Source organism: Atractosteus spatula, chromosome 21 (genome assembly GCF_055471065.1).
Source record: "Atractosteus spatula isolate fAtrSpa1 chromosome 21, fAtrSpa1.hap1, whole genome shotgun sequence".
Classification (NCBI taxonomy): Eukaryota; Metazoa; Chordata; class Actinopteri; order Semionotiformes; family Lepisosteidae; genus Atractosteus; species Atractosteus spatula.
In genome coordinates, this window is record NC_142726.1 from 15,438,042 (window position 1) to 15,461,162 (window position 23,121).

General features: G+C 48.7%; 1 protein-coding gene across 14 annotated transcripts in view; it reads right to left on the bottom strand.

The window, feature by feature from the left end:
- Nucleotides 1-699: 699 nt before the first annotated feature.
- chd9 (chromodomain helicase DNA binding protein 9) overlaps nucleotides 700-23,121 on the bottom strand; it is a 64,817-nt gene continuing 42,395 nt past the window's right edge. For 5 of the 14 annotated variants that reach the window (XM_088938788.1, XM_088938780.1, XM_088938781.1 and 2 more), the window contains 23 exons: nucleotides 22,511-22,706; nucleotides 22,059-22,226; nucleotides 21,217-21,396; nucleotides 20,885-20,995; nucleotides 20,470-20,666; nucleotides 19,438-19,637; nucleotides 18,548-18,707; nucleotides 16,686-16,775; nucleotides 15,736-15,839; nucleotides 15,341-15,458; nucleotides 14,803-14,860; nucleotides 14,418-14,466; nucleotides 13,951-14,170; nucleotides 13,406-13,611; nucleotides 12,367-13,281; nucleotides 11,379-11,542; nucleotides 10,291-10,533; nucleotides 8,410-8,584; nucleotides 7,932-8,065; nucleotides 7,064-7,288; nucleotides 6,786-6,923; nucleotides 6,267-6,371; nucleotides 700-6,075 (listed from right to left, as the gene is read on the bottom strand). In XM_088938788.1, the coding sequence (XP_088794914.1) occupies nucleotides 5,137-6,075; nucleotides 6,267-6,371; nucleotides 6,786-6,923; nucleotides 7,064-7,288; nucleotides 7,932-8,065; nucleotides 8,410-8,584; nucleotides 10,291-10,533; nucleotides 11,379-11,542; nucleotides 12,367-13,281; nucleotides 13,406-13,611; nucleotides 13,951-14,170; nucleotides 14,418-14,466; nucleotides 14,803-14,860; nucleotides 15,341-15,458; nucleotides 15,736-15,839; nucleotides 16,686-16,775; nucleotides 18,548-18,707; nucleotides 19,438-19,637; nucleotides 20,470-20,666; nucleotides 20,885-20,995; nucleotides 21,217-21,396; nucleotides 22,059-22,226; nucleotides 22,511-22,706 (5,095 nt within the window). In that variant the 3' untranslated portion in view covers nucleotides 700-5,136. The remainder of the gene's footprint in view (nucleotides 6,076-6,266; nucleotides 6,372-6,785; nucleotides 6,924-7,063; nucleotides 7,289-7,931; nucleotides 8,066-8,409; nucleotides 8,585-10,290; nucleotides 10,534-11,378; nucleotides 11,543-12,366; nucleotides 13,282-13,405; nucleotides 13,612-13,950; nucleotides 14,171-14,417; nucleotides 14,467-14,802; nucleotides 14,861-15,340; nucleotides 15,459-15,735; nucleotides 15,840-16,685; nucleotides 16,776-18,547; nucleotides 18,708-19,437; nucleotides 19,638-20,469; nucleotides 20,667-20,884; nucleotides 20,996-21,216; nucleotides 21,397-22,058; nucleotides 22,227-22,510; nucleotides 22,707-23,121) is intronic. The other 9 variants (XM_088938789.1, XM_088938787.1, XM_088938793.1 and 6 more) reach the window with 6 other exon arrangements.

Consider the following 23,121-nt stretch of genomic DNA (forward strand, 5'->3'; position numbering starts at 1 on the left):
TTAGCTTTCCCAGGAGGTCTAATCCTCTGTGTTTTGCTCTTCTGGTGCCTCTTGAAGGGCTAACTGTAGTCATCAGCCCTTTACCCAGAGGCGTCTAGTGCCGGTCCCGGTTGTCTTCAAGGTCCGTTTAAAGTCGTAGCACCCGAAGAGCTGGCCCGGCTCATTAAGCGCAGAGTTAAAATAAAATCATGCAGATGCAGGGCCCTTCCTGTACAAGGGCTACAGCAGAGTCCATCACTGGTCTGCTAAGGGTCTCGTCGCACAGGGGGACCGGCTCTGGGTGGTGGGAGGTCTGTCTGCTGCTCAAGAGAGATGAAAAGCTTTTCTGACCCTTGTGCAATTTGTCTTTTTATTTTGAACCTTATAGGGCATTCTCTTACATCCTGGAATGTATCTGAGTGTTCTTGGGACTTATTTCATTGCAGCAGCATCTTTTTTATAAAAGGGTGAGTAAAATTATAAGACCTGAATTAGGTCTTAGTAGTGCATCGTACAATTTTAACAAACGTTCAGCATTTTTATTATATACCCAAACAGTGTGCCTGTCTTTTGATTAACTCCTCATATTTTTGCGATGTCAGTGACATCATTACCTTGCAAAAGCACGGAAAAACAAAGTACAAAATTCACTTGATTTGATCTTAAAATAGTTTTTACTTTGGAAACATCAGTTAATATAATGGACACAGACAGACTTCGTGGATAGTCAAAGAATATGTTTAATAAAAATAATTAAACTTCCATTTCCTCTATAGAACTTCATAGAAAGTAATTCAATAAATTACAAATGACTTTAAGACGCTTTTTTTCCTCCACTACAGAAAGCATTATTTGACTACACAGACCACAACTTGCAAATATTGCAACTGTCCAAAAGAAAACAACTTAAAATGACTTTCAAGGTTTTATCAAGCTGAAAACAAAAGATACAAATACAAGGCAAGGATAGCTATTTTCTTCTTCAGCAACTACTTTACATAAATGATCTCCTTTGTCCCCTTTCATGTCTTAGTGTACATACTTTTTGCAACACCTGCATACACTCTATTTGCATATTGGTTGGCTGAAATTTAGGGTACACGTAGATGACCTTTTCCGAGGCAGGGGGTGTCCATTAACACAACCTGGTCCCAGCAAGTTCATATCCCCATAAATTGCTGCAGCGTGATAGGACAGGGCAACGAAGTCCAAGACATAATTAAAATGAGACTAAACTGCTTAACTAGAAAATGTGTCATTTTCTGGCAAATACCTGAAGACAAAAACACAGTGGAGGTTGAGTGCAAGTGGAGATGTTTTTGGTGGAGGACTCTAATCTTTATTCTAGATGGAAATAACATTTGAATGCTTGAATCTTTTTGTTCAAACCCAGAATGCAAGTGACTGACTCTACAGACCAGTGCTGGGTGCTTATGGGTACAAATGAAAGTTGCTGACCAAATTCTCACTAAAATACTGAAAATGCACCCTGAACACCAGTGTTAGGACTAGGTAGGTTGTAAAGGGGGTTGGGGGTGGGGGGGGGGATGAAAAATATGGCAAGCCACTGACCGCACTGAATGCAAACAGATTTGCTGGCACCCTAATGCTTTTAACAAGCTCAGATTGAACGGTAACCTTCCTTTGCACTGGTTCACTTGAGTGAACAGCAAGACCTGTAGTTAGAAAATGTTTGTTTTTTTCGCTGACAACTGTCACCAGAGTGTCATGTTCAATTAGCAAGAGAAACGATAATTGTGTAGAAAAAAAATCAGTATTCAGCTAAGACTGCAATAATACGTGCTGTTCCAGCGGTATTCTGTATTCCTTATTTTAACCATATATAAGTAGGTTAATCTCTTTTAGTCTGTGTCAAAACATGACCAGACTAGACTAGTAATACTGTCATTGGAGAAAGCTTCCCAAACTAGGCTCAGGGAAAACTTTACTAAACATTCTCCCCAGGATTAAAATGTTCAGTAATCAGTTGATCTAATTTTTGGCAACTCCTTCATTAAGGTAACTGAGCATCTGTAATGCCTAAACTGGCAATACTTGCAGTAATACCAAAAGTATGTATTTTGTGGTTTAATTAAAAAGGCAGAGGGTTATCCACATTAAAGACGATACTCAAGTCAGGACCCCTTAGCCATAAAACTTCAAGAAATATTGTTGTAGGTAACCCATTCTACTGAATTACAACTGCAATAGACTACACCTAAAAATTCAAGGTGGTCATAAACGGGTTTTCCATCAATGGCAACAGCTTGAAACTGTCCCCCAGCAATGAGATTTTGGGGATCCCCTACTGTAGAGCATACTGTAATGGGAGCTGTGGATGAAAATTACAATGCAACTCTTTCAAGCAGAGTCTTCTCCACCATTTGTCCTCTAACAAGAGCACAGATTCTGTTTACAACCTGCTTTAAGGAGGCGCGCTTGTCAATAGCTCATACAAATGGATTTCGCAGGTCTGAAAAGCAGGTCACTCCGGCCAATGCGTCACTCCATCATGGCCCTCCTACAGGGGTCAGTACATATACAGTGTCCCACCATATTTATTCAAATGCCCCCATCTCTAGTTTAGATACCTCCATGCCAGCAATCTCCCTCTCAGCCCATTGCGTGACTCTGCACTAGCTCTGCAGAGCCTAGTTCCCAGGCACCTGCTTCATTCTGATTGGCGCCGTGCTGCACTGAGGCGCCTGACACACATCTCAGTCAAGGCAGCTCATTGTTACTCGTTCTCACTTGGCAGGGCGCAGACACGGCCCTGCACAGTTTCAGGAAGTGCACAGCCCCCCCTGGGGGGGGGGGTGTCTCTATAGGCCAGCATGTGCAGGTGTGCACAACACACACCAAGCTACGTTACGTCACAAAAAAGACAAAGCAAAGCAAAACGTGCTCCGAAGCTGGAAGGCCCGCGGAAATATTTCTGTCACGGTTTGATCAAATGTCAAAATTAAATCATTCATTCCACTAGCAACGAAAGGACTCGATGGCTCCAGTCTGGGGGGTGGGGGGGGGGGGGGGATGAGGCCAAGAAGTCTGGTACACAAAAGTTAACAATTAACAAAAGCTCATCAAGCTTCTACTCTGCAAAGACCACACAGATTCAGTTAACAGTTTTAGTAGTGTTGCAAGCTAACTGGGAATAGAACACAGATTTAGCCTGTATAGTATTTGGCAACAGTTCATTAGGAATTTCCTATACATACTGCGTTGCTTTCTTTCTGTGCCTCTGCCGCCGTTCATAAAAAAAGTACTAAACTTACCCCAGGGCTCACACTATGCCTAAATCCTGATCCTTTGCACACCACCACTTATTGCTACAAAAATTAAAACAGCAGAGTGGTCTTCATAAAATTGCAAACTATTAAATTTCATCGCTTTTCATCATTTATAGCTTTATGACGGTGTTACAACAGCCTCCCTCAATACACTGATACTTGCGTTTGCTTGAGAGCTGACTTCAGCAACTGAGTGCAACAAAACAATTCACTTCCTATCGTAATGCTTTAGTTGCTCAGAACAACATGGATCCGTTTGTAAGGACTGAACAGTCCACAGTTCCCAGCATCCCAGACTCTGTTCCTTTACAAACCACACACTCACAGTTACATCGATCCCTCCTCTACCGTCTGCAGAGCCCGGCACAGGAAGCCGGAGAAGCATGAATGACAATGCCGACAGAAGTGCGACTCTCTCGCACAGACTTTTCTTCTGAGCCTTGGGTGGGGAAATGCCAAAAATAAAACAAAAACACACAAAACCAAATCGGGGAAATGAAAGAGCACAGCACCACCAGAACCCGGTGAGTCAACGTAGTCACAGCAGTCAGCTAGGTGAGTACAACACCGTGCAGGACACTCGAGTCTTTTATTTCTGGACTGCGAACAACGAAGTAAACTGCTGTAAACTCGACACCAGAACTCAGCTGAGGTAACAGCCACTCTCGTTGGCTGACTGGGAAAGGTTTTCGTTTCCGCTCTTTGTTATTTTAAATTAATGTTCTTCCGAACACACGGTTGTACCTGAAGTTGATTTTTTTCCTCTTCCCATCAGCAGTGCACTACAACCCAAGATAGCGTTTCTAAAACTTTTTTTCCCTCTTTTAAAGCCTGGCTCCCGTTCCCACGCGGATTATCATTCGGCACGGTTCCGACTCGCTCCGCTGTCTGGTTTCCACTAGCACTCAGCGGTGTGGTTCCGGACTTGCACCCGCACACAGCAAACAGGTGTATCGGTGTTTATCCACAGAAAACAGGTGCCTTCTAGCACAAGGCCTCTGTGACTGACCTGTGCAAGAGCACATAAGAACCTAAAGTGCAGTTAAGACGACCCATTGCTAAAGGAAAACAATTATATACATTATATATATATACACACACACGTAGATAAGCGTGTGATGTATACAGCATTAGCCAAAAGGCCTATATACTGTTAATCTACCGCCTTTATCCCTTCCCTAATATCACACAAAGCACTTTCTAGACGGAGAACCAGCACAGCAGGAGTCAGACCGAACAAAGACATGCCTGGAGCACCAAAGCAAACCACACTGAAGGGAGCAACAGCTTCTTTAGGATCTGCAGAAAAATGGCAAAGAACATGTAGAATCTACAGCTTCTGTGACATTCATTAGCTGCCCGAGTTATTGCTGAGTTTTCCAAAGTTTGATCTGTAAATTATAAGTGTCAAGGAGGCTGTAAAACTATTTACAAATTAAATCAAAATATGTATAAAGTCCTGTGTTTTTTATCCCCACTCCAAATATATTAAATGTACAGCTCGGCTCGAGCATTAATTTTTTCTTTTTTTTAATAAAATTAAACCCCAACAAAATTATAATAATGCCTTTTTTTATCTGTTGCAATTGTACACCATTGTGTTATACAAGTTCATGTATTTCAGAAATCTAATAAAGTTTGACATGCAAATTGTCTTTCAAAACAATATTGTACCTTTGAACAAACACTGAAATTTCATTTCAGTTCTTCTAGATAGGGATCTTTTCTTTTTTCATTTTTTTCTTTTTTTTAAATGACACAACACTTTCTTCCGTTTTTTGATATTTACAAAGGAAAAAAAAACACAATGTAAGTGCAGGGTTATCTATATATAAATATATATATTTATATCGAGACTACACGGGGCTCAGTCTTCGTTGCTGGAGTCCGAATCCTCCGACGACGAGGAGGAGCCGTCGGACTCGGACGACGAAGACCCGGCCTTCTCCGAGCCCTCCTCGGCACTGTTCTCCTTCTGCTCGCCGGGCTCCTGGCCCTTGGCCGGCGTGCTCCCGCCGGCCCCCCGTGGGGTCTCCCCTGAGGCGGCGGCGGCGGGGGCCGGGCTGGCACTCGCGCTCTGCTGCTGCACGTCGAACACGCCGGACTGAGACAACGCGGAAATGGGAAGATTAAGGCCTGGAGTGAGAAGCATCCCTGGATACAGCATACTGGAGAGTAACAAGGGGTTAAGAGCTAACGGGTGGTTAGAGGAAGCAGCGGCAGCAGCCACAGCTGAAGCACTTAGGGGCGCGGTGGCGCCTGAGGTCGAAGGGTCACTCGGGCATTGGTCAGCGCCTTGACCTTCTGTCCTTTCGCCTTTCGTGTCCGTAGGCACGGGCGTCTTAGAAGCCGAGGAGGAAGAGTCGCCGCTGCCGCCGTTTCCCTTTTTCGTGCCGTCCTCCGAGACCCCAGCTCCTTCCTGGGGCTTGCCCAACAGGCCGCCCATACCCAGCAAGTTCGGCAGGCCGGCCATGCCCGAGAGCATCATGGGAAACATGGCGGCGAGGTTGTTGGCGTCCCCTGCGGCGGCCAGTCCCCCTGGCAGCCCCATGAGGCCGGCAGTGAGATGCAGGGACTGCAGGCTCTGAAGGTTCTGCTGGAGGGCCTGCAGACTGGACAGGTCCATCCCCGAAAGCAGGCCGTTGGACAGCAGGGGGTTGATGGAAAGGTTCGCGGCGCTGGCGTTCGCAGCTGCCGCCGCCGCCTTGGCCATCTCACTCTTGGGCCGTCGCCCTCTCCGGCTCACTTCCTCACGCACGATCGGTCCCGTCAGGATCCGGTCAAACATGCTCTCTGGAAGGAAGCCCTGATCGGAGAGAAAAAAACCCCAGAAGAAACGGGGCTTACGAACTGGATCACAGAAACAGACACATACAGATTCTAATTGACACCCAACGCAAAATACCCAATGCCAATAAACCAAATGTAAAATTGCTGTTCACCTTTATAAAACCCACAGGAACGAGTCTGGGGAAAAAGAACAGAGGAGTGACTCACCGACCGCTTCACCACGTCGGCCCACTCCGGGGGCACGCCATACTCCGGGTTCTCCTTCAAGAACCGGCACAGGTCCTTCAGAGGAGGGGCAAAGGCGCCGCCCACCTGTTGGGAAGACCACGAGCTCTCGTCAGGGCTTCCCAAAGAAGGGCTCTGTGCAGAACAGAGGCACAGCTCCACTCTCGCAGCTCACCCTTTTTAATGTGAGGGGGGGGGGGGGGAGTGGGGGGGGGGAAGGCTGCAAGGTTTTAAACACAAATGTAAATAAGCTTCCCTGTAAAGAGTCAACTGTTGGTGGTTTACACACAACTTCAACTCGCAGTCCTCTACTGAAAGGGCCTCATTTGCCAGTATTTATCTTATTTACTTTCCCTCTCTTTGTTGAAGCTCAACAGCTTTTCAGGGTGAAATTGAGCTCTTCTAGTTCCCTGGCTAGCTTGTCAACAGTGAAGAAGAGGTAAAGGACAGACAGGCTCCTCTGTAGATGGTGCTGTCTGGCGGAGTGAGGGCGCTCTGTACCTTTCTGGCGTTCCTCCTGTTGATGATCTGCACCCTCTCCTCGCCGGTCAGGCTGTTGATGTCGATTTTATTGGGGTTGCGACACCGATGCCTCTTCTGCCTCGGCCTGCCGTCCTGAAACGTCATCTTGTTCAGACCCTGGAGAGAAAGAACATTTTCATTTAACACCATACGGCACCAAAATAATAACAAACAATTCCAGCGGGGCATCCCACTATAGCGCTGGGCCTGTTCCGAGGGAAGAGAAGGGACTGGAGGGGGTGGCGATGGAGACTCACGGGGATGAACGCTCCCACGTCGGCCACATATCCAGGGTGCTCCTTCAGCCACTGCTCCAGGTCCTTCTTTTTGGGGGCGTCATCGCCAGCTAGCCGAGTCCCATCCTTCAGGTTAATGACGGGCACTCTGCTCTCCGTGTCCACCGGTGCCTGGCTAGGCCCGTACCCCAGCCCAGGGACCACAGCAGGACTGGCCTGAGCGCTGCCCCCGACTCCCAGCCCGACCTACGGGCCGGACATACACCATTTCAGACTGAAAGTCCTGCCTGAGGCGGAAGATAAGCTAGCGACCACGTAGAGGCACCGATATTTACGATAACAACACAAACAGCTGAATAACGGAGCACGCGCAACTTCATTTTTTCCATAATCATAATTAAAAACAGGCTCTTCAAAATGCATTTTGTAAAACACATTTTAAAGGTAACTTCCGACTCAGAGAAACTGGTTCGTGAAACGTCCTGACTCCCTTTGGCCATGTTTGCTAAATTTCCCATGATACTGCCCATGGTTACTTTCTGTAGACACAACTCTGACGAACGACCTTGAAGAGCCTGGTTCTGGTACAGCAGAGCATGTTACTTCTCAGCTTCAACACCTGAACCGATAAAAAAAAAACTCAAGCGCAGATGTTAAAGAGGGGGAGGAGAAGGCCAAGAGCAAGTGTGTGTGAGTGTTCAGGGGGAGGCTGGCATTCTTGACACGTTCCTTCATTCTGGCACATTTACGAGCAGCTGCCGAGACACAGCTTCCTGTCATTGTGGGCTGCCAGGCTTTCTCCCTGCAGCTGGCTGGCTGCCCTGAGCTTCTGGAATGGGAGTGCGGCACTGGTGATGGGTGGGAGTGTGGGGGAGCACTTTGTTCTTACATGGTCAGGAGTGGATCTGTTCTTGTTCAGGAAGAGGAGGTCCATGCCTTCCACATTCTTCCTCCTGCCGCGTCTCTTCTTCACCACGGGCTGGCCGTCCAGGGCACCGTTGGCACGCATCGGGCCCGCGGCCCCTGGGGAAACGGAGCACGCCGTCAACACCCGAGACCGCAATCCTCGCGTGCGGGCGAGATTCTTTTACTAACCAGGTTCCCCCCCCCAAAAAACGCATGACCACCAAACCCCGCCCTCCCCATCTATCAGTCCCCGCTATCTCCATTTAGGACATTAACATCTGCAGAAGAAAAACTTGTTGGCCCAGATGCAAAAACAAGTTTCAGCATCTGCCTTCTTCATGGGTAGCTGGTTTTGTATTGTTTACAAGGCTAGATCTGTACTGAACGCTTTGGCAAAGTCTGGCACTGGTAACCCATCAGCCACATTAACCCCCCCCCCCCCCGACCCCAACCTGACGTACCGGCGGCAGTGGGCAAGGGTTTGGTGAAGTCGGCCAGGCTGGTGTCAGAGGCACTTTGCAACTCCCGGAGCCGGGCCAGGTACTGCTGCTGCCCCAGCGGCCCGTCTTCGCCCTCCAGGGGCCTCTTCTGAGGGAGGCCCTGCTTCTGGAAAGTCAGCTTCAAGCTACCTTCCTGCTGCAGTAAGAGGAAAGGTCAGAGGTGGGGCCTTCAGACACCCTGCAGGGCAGCTCAGCGCTGTGAGCAGCAGGCAGCCTGAAGGAGCAGCTGTCAAGAGCACTGGGGTTGTGCCTGCGCTGGGCGGCCATGTCTGTTCACGTGCAGTCAGGTGCACACCTTGCAATGCGGTGTGTGTGTGTGTGTGTGTGTGTCCCCACCATGTGCTTATGGAAGCGCAGGCATGCCAGTGATCTTGAAGTAACTGCTTCAAAACTGCCTGCTTTTTTTTCCTGCTCCCTCTTGAAATATCTTTCATCAAAGAGAGGCTTTTCCTGAAAACAACAAGTTTAACTGCATCAAAACAATGAAAACTGCAAAACAGACGGGGCGATAGGCTTTTGTTCTTAGTGCATTTGGTCCTTCCTACCAGAAGCCTCATCTTAACAGAACAAGCCCAGGCAATTTGCTCTCCTTTCATTAATGTACTAGTTCCGATGTTTGAAAAAAAACAACAACTATATTTTACAAGGATTTTCTTTTTACTAGCGCTAGAATAAAAGACAAGCCCTGTCAAAGCTGTGTGGAGCCACCGGGGGTGGCGGGTGGGAGTAGTGAGAACAGCAGAGCTCTCAAATTCCATCCCTACTGGGAGATGCAAGTCTAGAAAACAAAGGGGATACAGGATGCTGGTCATATTCACCCTGAAGCCAAAACTGACAGGGCTGAACTCAACTGCCTGAAGTCATTCCCTTCTCCGCAGTTTCACAGTATTTTAGAGTCAATTCCACTGAGGGGAAAGAAAGGCAAGAAACTTAAACCACGGTCATCATGAACGCTCCTACTCCTGGCACAGTGGAGAGACAGCTCTTTAAACAGGATGTCTCGAGTCCTTCCCCGTAAGTTAGTGCACCAGCAGCGGAGAACCGCTGGGGAACCATGAGCACCTGTGTTGGCGTGAAGGGAATGAAGAGCCAGGCATGTGTGTGTGTATCTGTGGGAGGGCTGGAGCAATGCTGGTGAACTGTACTGCCACACTTCGGACTTGCTCTGCAGATTTCATCACATGATGGTCAATACTGATAAACCCCACTTGCAAAAAGTTAACCTGTGTTAACAGCCTCAGTTGTAATCTTAAGACTAGGAGCCTTTTTAATCAACACTGCTTAGTGGACAAGAATTCCATCAAGAGTCATTACTTATTAGCAGTGTTTTGGGAAGCTAAATATTTGGTTCTTGTGGTAAATTTGTAAGTCTATCCATAAAAATACTTAGAGACACCTAATAAGAAAATGACAAAGGAAGCTCCATCTGCTGGTGTCTGGGCTTTGTTTTGCAATCATAAGCGAAGCCATGCCTTTTGTCAGTCTACAGAAAGCAGGCACTCTCCACACAGCCTGGTGGTTTCAGAAACCAGTAAAGAGATCACACCAAAAAAAAGACCAGGAAGCACCTTTAAACCAGCCAAGACTTGGGAGATAAGAGAAAGAAAATCCGTAATATGTAAATTCAAAAATAATCATTCGCATAGCTTTCCCAGAAGCTGGTATAAGGATGTTACTGCTCATAGCATTACTGGATCTAAGCCCATGTAGATCCACAGTGTACCCAATACAGGCAGAAGAAGAGAAAAAAATGCCATAGGCAGCCATTTGCAGGGAAATAAAAAACATGCTGTACACCGCAATTTGCATTCAGGTCCTAGAGGGAATAAAAAATAAACATACGTCATTGATTTTCACTGTAAACTCCTTTTCTCGTACATGCTTCTTCACCTTTGACATCTGAGGCGACTGTGCGGGGTCCTCTCGGGGGCCAGGCGGGCCTCCCTGGTCGCTGGGGCTGTCTAGGAGCTTGGTGGTGTAAAAGGAGGACACGGCGCTGCCCTCGTAGCCCCTCCGCGCCGCGGGCCACGCCCCCTTCAGCACTGCCTGGCAGATGCTGTCCAGCCGGTTGATCATGACCCGGTCCTGCCAACGAGAAGGACAAGCTCAGATCCCGCCGCCAGGCCAGCTCGCAGGAGGAGGTGGGAGGTGCGGCCCCCGCCCGCGAGGATGATCTTGGGAACAGTTACAAACAAGAGGGGGGCCATTAGGGCAGTTGATTAGCTTACAGATTCAAGGATCTCATCCAGCTGTTTGCAACGCTAAAGCCAATACTCCCATGACTCTTCTCAAAAAGTTTGTTTTAAAAGCAGTTCTGCACAGTTACACCTTGTGCCCTCTGCTTTGTGCTTCTCTGTTCATTCTGAGCATTTATAATCAAGGATTTTAAAAACGGATTGGGATTTTGAGAACAGTGGCTACTGTGCATCGAGATTTTTACGCAAGCCTGATTTCTTTGAAGGTTTAGATTTTCAATGAGCAAATAAAACGGCTTATGCTGTGAACTTTCCTAAACATGAGCACTTGAAATGTTTTTTTTTTTAAGTTTGAAAACTTGCATTGACCATTTTATATCTAATAGCACAGTGTCGACTCGCTAAACGTTCTGATAACATGGCCACTCAATTGAACAACCGTTTTATACCAAAAGGATATAAAATGATTTGAAGCAGCTTTTGTGACAGGATGTTAAACCATTTTAATACAGAATACCAACAACAGTAACTAAGTGGCATGTATCACTTCAATAAGTTTCATAAACTTCAGTAACACTGAAAAAGTATTTATCGCTAACAGAATTCTGAGTTATCTTATACAAATGAACGCTAAATTACTGTTAAGTCAGTATTGTTATCTTCTGCAAAATAAAAATATTTGAGGTTGGACAAACATTTCACATTAGAGGCCACAACAGCCTGGAGAGATCTTACCTTTGGCCAGTAGGAGGCAGCCAGCATGTACCCGCCCTGAAAGGCATGGGAGGAGCTGTGCAGGCCGTTATCAGTGAGGAAGCTGTCTTGTGTCTCGTCCTGGGTGGTGCTGAGAGATGCCACGCTATCTTCGTCAAAACCCTTGATCTTCTCTGCCTCTGCAACTGCAAGGAATCCCGCATGATCAGCTACTGGATTCACGGCTTAGCACACCAAGAACTTCCAGTAAGCAGGCAATTATTTTCTTTTAGGTGATTTATTCTAAGAAAAATTGCATCATATCTAATGGAAGGTAGGATGGAGTTGTGGGTGAAGTTTTCTTCAATTACGCTACGACCTCAAATACATAAAAATCACATTTTATGGGAGGCCAGCAGCCATATCACCTTCACCCTGCAACTCACACCTGACAACCCACTGAAGCTCAGCAGCTGTGAGCCTGGTCAGTAACTGGATGGGAGACGACCTGAGAAAAACTAAGTCTGCTGCTAGAAGTGGTGTTAGTGGGGCCAGCAGAGGGCGCTCAGCCTGAAGTCTGTGTGGTCCCAATGCTCCAGTATGGTGACGGGGACACTATATCGTAAAAAGGCACCATCCTTCGGATAAGATGTAAAACCGAGGTCCTAACTCTGTGGTCATTACAAATCACAGGTTTTACCCTGACATCCTGGCCAAATTTCCCATTGGCCTTTACCAATCATGGCCTCCTAATAATGCCCATCTATGAACTGCCCTCGTCACTCTGTTCTCCTCCCCACTGAAAGCCGGTGTGTGGTGAGCGTACTGGTGCACTATGGCTGCCGTTGCTACCATCCAGGTGGGGTGGGGTAAAGTGTTTTGAGGGGAGTGTCCAGAAAAGTGCTCTATAAGTGTAAGGAATTATTTTCCTGGATAATTTTATCCTCTCTGATCTTACCGTAGCGGAAATCTCAGAGCACGTTAAGGGGATGAGAGGTATAAGAAGCGACTCCTCGCCGCTCTCACTCACCACTCGCCTTCCTGTCCTCGCTGTCGCTGTCACTGTCCTCAGAAGAGGAGGAGGAGGAGGACGAAGAGGAGGAGGAGGAGCCGGAGGAGCAGGAGGAAGAGGAAGACGAGGAGCTGGACCCAGAGCGGGAGCACGAGGAAGAAGAGGAGGAAGACGAGGAGGAGGACGACGAGGAGCGAGAGGAGGAGCAGGAGGACGAGCGCTCCGTGTCGGAGTCCGTGCAGGAAGCCCGCCGGCCCTGCCTACGCCCCCGCTTGCTGCCTCGCTTCTGCTTCTTGGCTACCGAGTTGGGCGTCAGCGGCTCCGTCCTGGCAGCCACCATGCTGCGCCGCTCGCTCTCGCCCTTCACCTGCCCCCCAGCTTTGCTGTCCACCGAGCCCTGGGTCTGGGCCCCCAACCTGGGGCTCCACTGCTCCGCCTTGCCCTTCCGCTCCGCCCCCTCATCCTCGGACGTGGGCGGCTCCTCCTTCAAGTGCTCCGCCCGCTGCCTGGGCTCCTCCACTTGGGCTGTCCTGGCGTCGGGCGGCCGGGGCTGGGCGGCGAGGGGGGACCCCGCCACCATGGCCTGGTACTGGGGGAGCAGAAGAGGGGTGGGGGTGCGGGACTGGGCCCCTTTGTTCTGGCTGTAGTTGCTCTGGGCCGTCATGAAGCAGAGCTCGGGGTCGCGCAGGATGTGGTAATCGGTGCGGCTCACCCCGTGCTTGGCGGCACCGATGAGCAAGTCCCGGTCATGCGCGCCAGGCTCCCACCAGACCGGCAGGTCCGGGCCCGGCTGGCACAGCTGGAGCCGCTCGTACAGCTGGGGGTGCCGCAGCACCTGCTCCCGGACCTTGCGCAGAAGCTCGATCCGGTAGAGCGTTCGCGACGCCCGCTCCTCTGTGATGGGCTGGATGGAGATGGAGGGGTCCACCGATTCTGGAAACGGAAAATCAAACCACCTCTCAGCTACGGGGAGCTAATGGTTCTTTTTTCCCCCAGGTTCCTCCAAATGGGTCAGATCGAGCTCCTCTAGTGCCCAGGCGGCACACATCTCACTCACCCCCTTCCCTGGGCGGCAGCCGGCACACGCGGCGGCACATGGCCGTGAAGGCGCACAGGTACTTCTGCAGGCTGTCGTCGGTCTTCTTGTGCAGCCGCGCCATGGCCCGGAACTTGGTCCAGTCAAAGCGGCCCTGCTCCGGGTCGAAAACCACACCGAACGTCGACACCACGCGGTAGAAGTCGGCCTCCTCCCGCCGTGTCCACCTGGGGGGGGGCACCAAGCACAAAAAGCACACCGCTGGTGAAAGACGCCAATGCGGGCTCTTACAGCTGAGACCATCAGGGGACGCTCGTGAGCGCATCAGAGAATCTGGATTTTACTTAGTTGGAATTCATCACTTAACAGAAAACATTTTGCTGGAATTGATGTACTCATCCTAATTTAAGGTTCTTGTAAGTCAACTGATCGACATAACTGAACTAATTTAACGTAAAAAAGTCTATTTAGCTATTGAAGATTTTGGTGTGCCGTGAAAGCCTGCGGGAGTTGAGCCCCCCGGGAACCGCAGTGGATAACAGCCACTGGGTCTGCGAGCCACTCACCTCTGCTGCCGCTCGATCTTGGCGGCTATCTTGGGGTTGATGTTGTCGTTGAGGGTGGACAGCAGGGCACTGGGCTGAGCCGGCAGGGCCTGCTGAATGTGCTGGATCTGGCGGTTCTTGGTGTTGCGCTGGTAGGCGGTGATGAGCCGGCGCAGCCGTGTGGTCAGGGCTGAGGGAGGGGGCCAGTACAAGGCGTCTCCTTCCATTAACATCCCCCCTTCTGACAGCAGGGAAAACCAGCAGGTCGAAACAAAAACCGAGACGGATCGAGATTAAAGAGGATGACCCTGCATGGCAACCACTTCTAGTCTGAAGCCCATCTGATGCCACACTTGTTCAACATTTTAAACTTAAGATTCTTAAAAATAAAGCAAAAAAAAAACCCATCTGGATCTCATTGCACTCTGATCACTGCACCTCATGTGCCTTACACTGCAGAGAAAAACAGCAAATAGCCTGACACCCACCTCCTCCACCATCTGCAATAACCAGGTCTCCAGGGGACGAGGCATCATCCTGGAAAAAACAAGGCAGCCTGTGAAGACCTACAGCCCCACTGATTGACACTCAAGTCAGTTCAGCTTCACTGCAGCGCTGGAATTAGACATTTCCTTCAGACCCATCAGAAGAGACCCCAGAATGGTTACAACAGTGACAGCTGTCCAGATTGCATAATATACTTTTCAAAGGATTACTCTAATTTCTGTATTATAAAGCAAGGTATAGCTGATTTATTCTATTTTAGATGCAGTGTGTTAAAGACCCATGAAATGCAAGCCAGTTAAGACTGGTCCTACTGCTACCTATGAGATAAAGCTTATCTCCTGCAAGCTTCATGTCGTGAGGCCTCACCTCGATATCGTCTTTCAGCAGGGCTGGAGCTGGCTTGTATTCTGGGTCATCGCCGTCCCTGTGCGACATACGAACAGATGTTCAGAGTATGTTAAATGGCACACATTGTGCAAATCTACACACATACAGGCAAAGTTCCCAAGTACAGGAAAACAAGTTATGCCACAATATTAACAGTAGAAAACCATGAAATGAAAGGAGTGTCAGTTTCCATGGCTACAAAGCACTCCAGAGATTAAAGGAATCAGGAGCCGGATGACTGGAAAAAAATAAGAGTGCTCTCAGTGTATTGTTTATCAATGTTCATAATGGGTATTAATCTTAACTTTTATACTGCATTTTTTGGCAGAGTTCTCCTCCCCACCTGACTGGCTGAACTTTCAATTTCATTGGAGTCCACGCCTAACCTGAATGCCTGTCAGCCATCTAGTGAATTTGGTCCAGCATATAATCCTCCACGTGAGGCTGTGAGGTTTACTAGGGTCTGATGCCCTTTGCAGACTGCCCTGCGCGGGTCTGATGAGACTGAAGCTCTTACCCGTCCATGAAGTCGTTGGCCCGCTGCTCTGCGGCGATGGCCTTATCGTCCGGCCGCCCCACGCGCTCTAGGAAGATGAGAGCGGGGTCCGCTCGAATGGTGTTGTACTTCTCGTACCCTGTCCAAGCAACAACAGCAAGAGAGGGAAAAAGTGTTTATACTGATCTCCCACAAACCCACACCTGCTGCCTTCAGAGACCAATAAAAACCCTACGGGCATCTGTGCGCGATCAAGCCCAAATATTGTTAAGGCAACATGACATGACCCTGGAGACATCTTAACTTAGCCTTGAAAAACTGACAACTTTCAGTACGGACAACAAAATCTGCAGTTATGGTCTGGAATACAATAGTACGTTAACACCGACCAGCGGCGGGGTCAGGCCCTGACTCACCATGCTTATAAACGCCGATAAGGAGGCTCTTGTCCGCTTCTGTGTCCCACCAGTGAGCTGGAAGCTCCGAGTGGTCTGGCTCAGGAACCCAAATCTCAATCTCGCTGTTGAACAGGAATAGAACCATAACCACAAGAAACAACACCCTGGAACTTAGCAGTGCAATTCTAGACCCTAGGCCTATACTGCTTAGCCTCTGGCTGGTAGAGGTGGTTTCCAGACTGAAGGGACACACATGAGGGAGGCTTAACATGTTTGCATTTGAAGTATATATTAGTTTGATAAGTTTCATTAACATCCTTTGGTAGTAGAGAAAAGCTTCTGAAAGAGTAATATTTAAGTAAAAAAGTTTATCAAATCTCTGGCACTACAGGAAACTGTCAGTTTTTGCCAGCTTTTTTCAATATTAATATTAAGTCACAACATTTATTCCTGGGCTCAATGCAAAGACGGGGGGCTTCCTTTTTTGGGAAGCAGATGTATAGACGGTATATGAGACTCACGAGGAGTTACATGAGGCTTGTATTCAAGTTTCAGCTTGGCTAGGAGTTATTAAAAGGTGACACACAGGCGCCAGAATAAGAAGGTATATAAACCATCTGTGTGTGATGAATAGTGCTTCTTTATGAAAGTAAAATATTTTAGCTTTATAAATTGGCCTCAGCTCAGGTGCTTGGCAAGGCTCTTAGGTTGTTAAAGAATTATCTAACCCTAAGCCAACCAAGAGAATCCTACTCGAAAAAGGCCAACTGAAGCATTCAGCATAATGCAATATTCTGCACAGTCCACCAATCTTTAAATAATACAAGCCAAAACACTTTGAAATCTATAGAAAAATCTCTGTGGGCAGAAAACCCATAAAACATAAGAAAGCTAGTTTCCTGTCCCTACAGAACAGAGCTAAGATCCGTGTAAATCAAGCTCAGTTTTTGTGCATGCCCTTCTCTCACCTGGAGTCCACACCGTCGAGCACCTTCTGGGACTGGTCTCCTATCACTTCCTGTTTCAAGTAGTACAGCATTCGGACACGGAGCAGCACCCTGCAAAACAAGAGCCAGACCAGCTGAGCAAGGACTCCAGCCTATAGGAAGGGGACAGAAAGCTCACAGGAATGCTGATGAAGCAGGGCGGCGCGTCACAGAGTCAGTGACCCTGAAAGCAGCCTGCTAGTCTGGCTCCAGTTAAAGGCACAGTCAGGTCCGGATTTATGCCAGCTGAGATGCTATGATAAAGAAAAGGAAACACTATTTGTATCTTCAGTTTCACTTCCAGCCAACATGGTTTATACCGAGGAGCTTTGTTTGCTCTTTGTGCCTGCAGGCAGATTTGTGACCTGTGCTCCAACACACCTGTGAGAGCTGCAAAGAAGGAACATTTTCTTAAAGGGCCATATTTTTAAAAAACAAAAAGCATGAGCAAATGATCAATTAAGTTCCAGACACAGTCCTATAGACTTCAGTCTTACCCGTGTCGAAAGCTCAGGTGAAATTCACCTGTTAAAGCTTTCGTCACCAGAACTCGGCGGTCTGAGAAGTGCAGAAGAGAGTCCAGAACAGCCGTTCTCCGCATGCGCTGACATCACCACTGCGAGACGCAAGGCGCTGCTCTTGCTGTTTGGACAGGTACGGGAAATCATGGGGTGGGAGCTCCAAGTGTTATGAGCCCCATCCATCACGTGCCTTTCAAGCAATTCTCTCACATGTAGCTTTTGCGTCTCAGTGTTCCCCCAAGGCAGTGCGGCTACTTTCTCTGCTCTGGGATTTATTTTGACAATGGGGAACTTTCCTTTGATAAAATCCTCTGTGCACATTTCAGCAGTGCTGCCTTGAACAGCTGCTGAATCCCACTGCTGTCAGGGCAGCACTAAATCACACTAATGGAGAGAGAGAGAGCGCAGGACCATCATGCTAAACTGTCTCTGTCTAGAGACAGGCTGCCTGCTCAAGTCTTTCCCTGCTGGAGGGCTTTGTTGCAGGAGTGTCACAGGTTCTTCCTTAATTCTGTGTGCAGAAGTGTGGAGTGGCGGCGTGGGTTCTGGAATGGTAACTGGAGGGCTGTGGGTTCAACTCCCAAGCGGAGAACTATTGTTGTACCCTTGAGCCAGTTATCCAGTAAAAATACCCAGCTGTATAAAATGGGTGCAAATGGAAGTCACTTTGGATAAAAGAGGCAGCCAAATAATCATTAATTAGTTAGGAGCAAGAACAAAGCTCCAAATCTGACCACCCATCCTCCTTGCTCATTCAAGGGGATGAGATGATTAATAATTATGAAATTAAAATGAAAGGAAAACAGTCTGGTTGAGGAAAAATTGCCGGGTTAATGAAAAAATTCCTGATCAGCCAGACTCTCCTGTGTGACAATGTTGGCTCAGCCCTCAGTGACTGTTAATAATGCCGTTCAGCAGTCCTGCCCAAAAAACAAAGGGGAACTTTCTATGGACACTATGGGCTCTGTGTCAAAAGATGCAGAGATACAAAACTCTTTTAGAGGAAAATAACAAACGTGCACATTTCTTTACAAAGTACTGTGCCAAGATATTCCTGCAGTGCTATGGATGAATAAAACCGATTCACAGAACAATTCGAAGAGAACTAAAAACGTGATAAAAATCACACGTTTCTGTTACATTTCATTGCTTGAGGGCTCCAGCAGCTGCACAGAGATCCTGAAACTACCACGAAGACTGGCAGTGCTACTTAATCTTTGTAGTGAGGCTGAGCCCCGAGGCAGCCGTGCCCGCGGGCAGCGAAGGAGGCGGTTGTTAGGATGTGGTTGCCGGGAGCGGTTGCTAGGAGACGGCAGTGCTCACTTGTTGCAGTGGTGTTTGAGGTGCTTCTTGTAACCGTCGTCTTGGAGGAGGTGCTCCGGATTGTGCTTCCTGATCCATTCAGCCTTCTGGATGTCGAAGGAGCTTGGCTGCGTCTTCACCTTCTTCCCCTTCCGCCCTCGGGGCACTGGAGCAGACAGACCTGGACAGGAAGGGACACACCGTCAGTCTCCTTGTATTTTAAGCACAGAAGGAAATGACACACTGGATTGTACAGTAGGTGCTTTGATTTCAGCCTAAAATTGGCACCTTTATTATTAGACAGCTGTATAAGGATCAAAGAGAGGACTGAACAGACCACCTGTCTAAAATAGGACACAGAGAGGGACATGCCCACAATCCCTTAGTAGCACTTCTATACCTACTAATTCTAGTGTTACAACTCTTGAAACAGGCCTGTTTCAGAAAAGCCTTACAGGAACCAAAACTGCCTGGATTTCAAACTAATGGAGCTCTGCCACCTTGCAAGTGACATCATCAAATCTTTTAATTAATTTTAATCAATTTCAACAAGGGACTACAGAGCGCAACTCACTGTGGCAAAAAAAACTGCACCAAGGCAAAACCTTGTCAAGATAAATTCAATACACATTTCCTCTGCCTTGTTTAGGAGTCATGAATCAGCAGAGGCAGTTCTGAACCCTGTCTGGCCCCCCTGCTGTCGAAGGCAGCACCCTGGACAGGCCTCTCCTTTGAGGTGGGGCCATTTGTAGGGAGTTCCCTACATTGAGGGCATGTCACACCCAAGAGAGCACCTTCAGTAACACCGCCTGTCTGCGTCCACGGAGAGAGACAGAACCGGGACTCTTACTACGCCCAGCTTCAGGTTGTGTCCTTGTTCACCTCCCCCCCCACCCCAACAGCCACTATACCCAGGTGGTTCTGCAGTTCCTTGGTCTGGCCGTCTTCTGTGGGCGCGATCAGATCCCACATGAAGCTCTTGATTTGGTCGTCCCCGCGGTAGTGCACCAGGCAGTAGGCCAGCAGAGCCCGGCAGATTATCTCCACGTCGTGCTCGTTCAGCTGCCTCTTGAAACGCCCGTGCAAGAGGATGTCCTTCCACCGGCCCCACCTAGCACACGAGACAGGCCCGTTTACAGCTCGACACCATGGTAAAAGCACTGTGAAGCCCGGCAAAACCACAGCAGAATCTCAAAGAAAAGAGATGCGGCACAGACGAGAGAGAAGCACAGTCAAATCCTGAAAAATGGAGAAAAAAAACCAACTTCCCCCCAAAAATTGAGCTTTGTAAGCAAACAAGGGCGACCCCCTGTGGTCCTCACGCTCATACACTTTTCACAGACGTCGGGGGACACGCACACAAACCATCTCCCTCTGGCTACGATGAACCGCTGTGTCACAAAGAGTCACCTCTTTACGCTGTCGTTATCACCACCTGTCATTCAACTTTTGCAATCATCTCTCTCTCTTTCCTAGCGTTAATCCCGCATCAGCAGGGTCCACTTGTCGGCACACCAGTCTCCATTTGGTGGTTTGAACCAAATCTTTGAGCTGATGTTGCCATTAACTGCGACCGAGAATACTCCAACCGGCGCGTCGCTCCGCCTGCCACCGGGGTGGGAGGGGTGGGGAGGAGAACAAAGTAATGTAGCCAATTCATAGAGGGGGATTATTAGGAGGCATGGGAAATTTGGCCAGGACGCCAGGGTTACACCCCTACTCTTTTCGAGAAACACCCTGGGATTTTTAATGACCACAGAGAGTCAGGACCTCGGTTTTACGTCTCATCCGAAGGACGGCGCGTGTTTACAGTATAGTGTCAACTTTTGCAATCATCTAAATGCAGAGAAAAGCATTTCCTACATTCATTCCATGAAATCTCGGGCTGCCGCAGCTTCGGGAGCCAGGAAGGTGGGGAAAGGGGTGAGGCTCGGATGGCTCACCCATAAACCAGAAGGTTCTTTTCCACGCGGAAACATTCGGTGCGGCCGTAGCCATTGAGCCGATCGTACGGGCGGCGAAGTTTGGGCTTGTCGTCCCCCTCGCTCTCTGGCTCCGACAGCTCCGCCAGCTCATCCTTTGTGGCGCTGAAAGGGCGGGTCTGCTTCCTGACCCGCGGCGTGTCGATCACGAGGCTGTTCTGTTGGGACACATCAGGAGAGACAGAGCCAAACGGAGGGGGGTGAATAAGAAGTTAAAGGAAACACAGGTAAAAGGTCATCAGAAAGACAAGAAGGAAGGTGAAAGATGCTAACGAAAGGAAAAGAGGGAAAAAGAAATGGAGAAAAGATTGCGGAAGAAAGGAAAGATGACTTCCAAGTCTATGGAAATGCAAGACAGCTGTGCTACAGCACTCACTCTGCCATTGATAGTGTCCAGGTCAATCTCTGCCTTTTTTGCCCACTTGTCCCAGAAATTTGGATCATCCAGAGAAATGTCTGTCCTGTTTCCGGATGCCACAAAACTGGCCTATAAGAGAAAGAGTTCATTCAGCGCCGTCCACACAGAATGCTGCCTTATTTTTCCCCCTAAAGAAGTGGCAGTGCAGCCTGTTCTTGGAGACAACACCTGGACAGGAGAGAAGCTCTAAGCTTCAGAAATTACTTGCTCAAGGAGAAATTCAACACATAATTAAGACATAAGTACAAGAAGAATTAAAAATCATAAGTCCTGAGTGAGGTGCCCTGTACCTTGGCAAAGGTGGAGCCCCTGCCCTCAGACTCAATAGTGATGGTCTTGGTTCTGCGCTGGAGGATCTGGTCGATATCTTCCTCACAGAATTTGGAGCCCTCATCTTCCTCATCCATAATGGCCCCGTACGCCCCCCGACGAAGCAGGTCTTCGATCTCCTTCTTGGAAAGCTGCTGGATCTGTTGGGAGGCAACAGAACACTCGGCCTCACTCGGTGACTGGACGGGCTTTATTAACGAAGCCTTCATTAATGGAGTGTGGAAGAGAACCTTGAGCTAACGGGAAGAGTCCAAGGAAAGAATAAAAATAATTCAAGGGAACGTTGCCCCGATATTAAATCTTCTTGTAAGATGTAAATGCATCTGGCATAGTGGAAAAATCACCCCCTCGCCCCTTTACAGGGAAGAGTGACATGGGGCCCGTTTAGACTTCTGAGGCTGCTCCCTGATCGCGACGAAGCAGAATGAGCACATTCCAGCAAGGGTTCGGAATGCAGGAGGTATGTAACGGGGCAGACAGAATCAATTAGATAAAAGCCCTTTTAAAGAAGGTTAGGAGTCTAGATTTGAAAGTGCTCAGGGAATGCGGCTCCGTTATCCTTAGAGATAGAATTCCAGAGCCCTGGGGCCTAGCATACTTGGGGGACAGACAGGAGACCAGAATTAGACGAACAAAGGCTGCCAGGTGGGGAGTAGGGTGATAAATCAGAAAGGTACAGAGGTGCCAAGCCACGTAGAGACTTGTAAGGTGACCATGAGGATTTTAAAGTCGACACAAAACCTGATGGGAAGCCAGTGCAAAGATGCCAGGATAGGAGTAGCGTGACCACTTGCACACTTACGCCGCCCACGCTGTTCTCGCGCCCGCTCATGCTCTGCAGGACAGCCTTGTCCAGGCCCAGCTTCAGGCTGGCGCGGTCGAACATCTCGCGCTCGTACGAGTTCCGGGTGATGAGCCGGTACACCTTCACAGCCTTGTTCTGCCCGATCCGGTGGCAGCGAGCCTGAGCCTGCAGACGCACACACAGAGAGAAGCTAAAAGCCTGAGCCCTGGATCAAAATGCATACAGATTTAAAAGACCAGAAAAGCACAGCAATGGTGCACCGACTATGAGACTTTTTTAAATCAATTAATACTGATATTATTTTAATATTATTAATTTTAAAATAATTATTAATTTAAAATAATTTTTAAAACAGAATGTTACCTGTTATTTTATGGTTGATAAACTAATGAACATTAAAAACAAACCCCAAAAACCTAACCCGCCCCAGCAGGAGGAAGAGGACGGACCTGCAGGTCGTTCTGCGGGTTCCAGTCGGAGTCGAAGATGATGCAGGTGTCGGCGGCGGTCAGGTTGATCCCCAGCCCCCCCGCCCGCGTGCACAGTAGGAAGACGAAGCGGTCCGAGTCGGGCTTGCTGAAGCGGTCGATGGCGGCCTGCCGGAGGTTCCCTCTAACCCGCCCGTCGATCCGCTCATAGAGGTACCTGCAGCAGAGCACGCTCACCTCAGCGCGGGCAGGAGACTCGCACAGGAACACCGATGAAAGCTCGGGCTGTTTTTTTTTTTTAAACCTATCACCTGCATGTGCAGAACACCTCTGACGTCAACCACACAGGCCCTTGACATATACTGGAGGACGCTGTGGGAACCTTCCCTTGGCAGCACACTCCTCTCTTCACCATCCTTGCCATAAGCCCCTGCAGCTCTCCTGACTTTCGGATACTGCCCTTAAAGACTCGAAGGCTCGAAAGCTGCTACACAAATCCAGCTTCAGCGCAGGCTCCCCCAGAGATTTACGCCCCCGGAACAGGCAGGGCTTCAAATGCAAGACCTCAAAATATTTATGGAAGCGGTTTTTTCCTAGATCTGAAGCAATGGGCTTTTCAGGACGGCTGGAAT